This window comes from Rhinopithecus bieti, unplaced genomic scaffold (genome assembly GCF_001698545.2).
Source record: "Rhinopithecus bieti isolate Rb0 unplaced genomic scaffold, ASM169854v2 scaffold_14826, whole genome shotgun sequence".
Lineage (NCBI taxonomy): Eukaryota > Metazoa > Chordata > Mammalia > Primates > Cercopithecidae > Rhinopithecus > Rhinopithecus bieti.
The window spans coordinates 1,605,095-1,609,221 of NW_016808328.1; the positions used below are offsets into that span (position 1 = coordinate 1,605,095).

The following is a 4,127-nucleotide window of genomic DNA, read 5'->3' on the forward strand; positions in this document are numbered from 1 at the left end:
AAAAAAAAAAAAAAAAAAAAAAAAACCTTAATAATTCAACTAGGTTAAGGTGGAATAAGCCTTTTCCTAATTTTATATTTCATGCAAATCAACCAATAGAAAAACTACTTCCAAATCTAAATTCTAGTTAAAAAAAAAAAAAAAAAAAGACTGTAGACACTACATAGAACATTTTTATCTGACAGAAATAAAGAACAAATGGAGGTAGTTATTATATGGCATTGCTTTAAGGTATCAAACGTCAGTCACAGATCTTACAGTGTTTAGGAAAACAAACTAGTACTAAAATAATGACCATTTATTAGACGTCCACAAGGGGTTACTGTAAAAAGAAACTTGTAAGCATGCCTGACCACTAGGTACGGTACTGAAGCTGCAACAGAAAATATGGCACAATGAAAGCATTTTAAGTTTTCCCAGATTTGTAACTAAAATGGCTTCCTGAAGTGAATCTTCGAGCTAGGTATGAATGAGAAGCCTTAAAAAGTGGTCTGATGGTGAGAGGCTGTATATGGCCTTTGGAATTGGAGAAACCCTACCTCCAACAGGCTAGAACAAGGTAAAGAGAAAGTGGCTCTTCAAGAAAAAAAAAAAAAAAAAAAACCCGAAGAACGACGATTGGTATCTTCTGAGCACTGACTTTCAGCCTGGTACCTTAGCCTTTCAGGTTAGTCCTAGGAAACAGCAGGTGAGGAAGAGGCTCAGCAAAGCCATTCCCCCACGGCCCTAGCGCTCCCTTCACGACTTCCTCTTCCACCAGGACTGAGCTCCAACTCCAAGAACTGCCCGCCCCGGCCAGAATGATGACGGAGAATGCCAAACACGTAGTGTTGTATTTCCACTTAAAAAATCCTGACAGCCGAGTTCAACACCAGCCTGGCCAACCCAGTGAAATCCCGTCTCTACTAAAAATACAAAAATTAGCCAGGCGTGGTGGCGGGCGCCTATAATCCCAGCTACTGGGGAGGCTGAGGCAGAGAACTGCTTGAACCCAGGAGGCGGAGGTTGCAGGGAGCCGAGATCTCGCCACTGCACTCCAGCCTGGGCGACCAGAGCAAGACTGGTCTCAAAGAAAACAAATAATACTGACAACCACCAGACTGTCTCCTGGAGACCACGGAGGAGTGACAGAAAGACGGAAAGGTACAAGAACGCTTTTAACTTAATGTTCAGTTTGTACAATAAACAACAAAAACTAGTTAACTACAATTAAAAATAGTTGCCCATCATTCGAACAACGAGAAACGGTAGCTTCTACCTTCCTATTAATCGCCAAAAGGAAACCTAGCTGCAACTTCCAACCCCGGGCCCACGCCTCTTTTTCAATTTCAACTTAAGTTTTCAGGAGTACGCCTAGGGGACGTGAGGCTTTATTCTGTTTTGAAAGGGATTCACTGAGAAAGCGAAAGGTCCACGTCCTGATATCCAGCCGGAGAGCAGTAACCGCGTCTCCGAGCGGCGCGGACGACACCACAAGCACAGGCTCCGCAGCGTTCGGGCGCCCGGTCTCCTCCCAGCGAACACGCACCCGCTGGTGAGTCCGCGCCGCTCCGCGGGGAGCCGGACACCAGCGCAGGCACCGGGCGGCCAGCGAGGCGGTGGCCAGCGCCCTCCCGCCCCGGGCGCGCTCTCCCGCAGGAAACAGCTGGCTCGGGACGCCACGGGAGCGCCTCTGGGAGGAAGCGCTGGGCACGCGGTGTCCACACCGGGCGCGCCCCCGTCCCGGGCCCGTGAGGGAGGGGGAGCGGCCGGGGCCCCGCGTCCCGCGGCACTGGGTCCCAGCGCGCGAGCAGCGGCCAATGGCCGCGAACTTCACGACCCCAGCCCCGTGGGGCCTGGCTCAGGGTCCCAGTCCCCGAACCCCGCCGCGCCCGGGCCGCGACCGTTACGGGGCCCGCACCGTCCCAACGCCCACCCCGCTACGCGCCGCCCCCTCGCTCACCTTCTTAGGGTCGGGGTTCGCGACCAGGCGCGCCTGCAGCTTCTCCACAACTTGGAGCGCCGACTCCGCCGCCATCGCTGTCACTGGCGCGGCCTCCTCGCCGGAACTGGGCTCGCGTCGCGTCCTCGGGCCGCAGCTCCGCCCTCCGTGCATCCCCGGCGGAGACGGAAGCGCGCCTGGCCCCTTCCGGGCCTCGGCTGGGGTGTGCGGGGGGCGGCGGGCCACAGGCTCCGCCCCCAGGGCCGGGTCCCCAGCGCCCACCCAGCGGCCACTCACGACTTCAGGTGTGCGCGCTGAGGGCTGGGGGCTGCTCGGGCCGTATGCGCCTCCGCCGCCGGCACCCCAGCTCCCGGTGCTCGCGTGCTGAGCCCAAGCCTGGAAGACCTCTCCAGGGTCTAGTTCAAGACGGAATGAGGCCAGCACGCCAGACTCTGGCTTTATAAATCCTAACGCTTTCCCCCTCCCGGGGCTTAGCCACGCCCTAATGAACACCCTGTCAGGGGTCCCGGGCTGGTGCCCGCCCTAGGAGTCCGCAGGTGCTCGCGGTAGCAGCCACACTAGGCTGAGCACACGATGCGTCAGTAGTTAAGACTATATTTTCCAGCCTCAGTACAACCTGATGAAACGAGTTGTATCATCTTCATTTTACAGATGAGGAAACTGAGGTTCAAGGAGATCAAATTAACTTGCAGATGGCCGCAGAACAGGAAAGAAATGAAAATGGAACCTGAATCTAAGATATCTAGGACCACTGTGAGCGCACATTTCTGAACAGGTCGAGGAATTGAGGCCCAGAGAAAGGGATTTGTCAAAATCCAAACAGCTTAGTTCCTTCCAAGAGGCAATAATAGCCCATGTGTCTTGTTTTCCCCACGGTGTCTGGCACATAGGCACCAAATAAATACTTCTTGAATGAATGGACAGATAGATAGATGTTTCCTCTGATGACCTGCCAATGAGCCGTAGGGCTTGAATCAGAAGAGCCCAAGATACCATTCTTCAGGCTGCCTACTCTCATCCTAGAAGCACTAAGTTTTACCATTACTGGTATTACCACTAAAAAGAGCAACTAAATAGTTGCAAACTGACTTAAAGTACCAGCATTGATTAAATCTCATTTGATCAGATCAAAGTAGAACCTAATCAGAGCTTCAGCAGCAAATTGGCAATGCACCTAGCCTGATCTCTCCCTCAAAGCAGGAAAGCCCAGAAATTCTTCCAGATTCCAGCTCTGGAAGAAACAAAAACACCTTAAACACAAGTTGTTTCTTCCAGTGAGCATTCATTCACTCACTATGCTGAAAAGCCCTCCCTACCATGTCCCCACTCCTCCATTTGGTGCCCCTCCCCCAGTTCCCTAAGCAACTGACCACCTTTTCAGGGTGTAAATGGTCCGTTTATTTATCTGTCTTGCCACTGGACTGTTTATTTATCAAGTACAGTAACCGACCTGTCCAACTTTGAATCTCTGCCACCTAGCATCATCTAGACCTTATAATCAGCATTGGATATCAAGTCCATACAAGACTAATGACCATCCACTTGGTGCCCTAAGGCTCAACTGAGGGATGCTGTGGAAAAGGCATTGAACTGGGTGTGAGAAAACTTCGATTCTAGTCCCAGCAGTAGTGTCTCCCTCCTCTGCATAGCAAATACTTTTACATTTTATATTCCTTCCATTTTGAAAATGTAGCACTGGTGTAATGGAATACAGACTGATTCTTGAAGCAGAATTGCTGAGTAATTGGACTGGCACATACTCGGGACACATGGAACATTCTGCAAATGTTACCCAGGGAGAGTTCAATAACCAAAATGCAAAGAAACAATGAGACTGGGCACAGTGGCTCACGCCTGTAATCGCAACACTCTGGGGGTCAAGACAGGAGGATTGCTTGAGCCCAGGAGTTTGAGACCAGCCTAGGTAACATAGTAAGACCCAGTCTCTACAAAAAATATAAAAATTTTAAAATTAGCCAGGCATGGTGGTGCGTGCCTATGGTCCCAGCTACTTGGGAGGCTGAGTTGGGAGAACCACTTGAGCCCAGGAGATCAAGACTGCAGTGAGCCATGATCGCACCACTGTGTTCCAGCCTGGGCAACAGAAAAAAAAAAAAAAAAAAAAGAGAGAGAAACAAAACAATGAATGTTTCTGGGGGATCCTGGAGTGGGTGCACTGCTCCCC

At 51.2% G+C, this 4,127-nt stretch overlaps 1 protein-coding gene across 1 annotated transcript in view; it reads right to left on the reverse strand.

The window, feature by feature from the left end:
• The window catches only part of ELOA (elongin A), an 18,560-nt gene extending 16,211 nt beyond the window's left edge, over positions 1–2,349 (reverse strand). Inside the window, exon 1 of the mRNA XM_017886474.1 lies at positions 1,943–2,349. Coding sequence (XP_017741963.1) covers positions 1,943–2,095 — 153 coding nt within the window. The 5' untranslated portion in view covers positions 2,096–2,349. The remainder of the gene's footprint in view (positions 1–1,942) is intronic.
• Between the last annotated feature and the right edge of the window lie 1,778 nt (positions 2,350–4,127).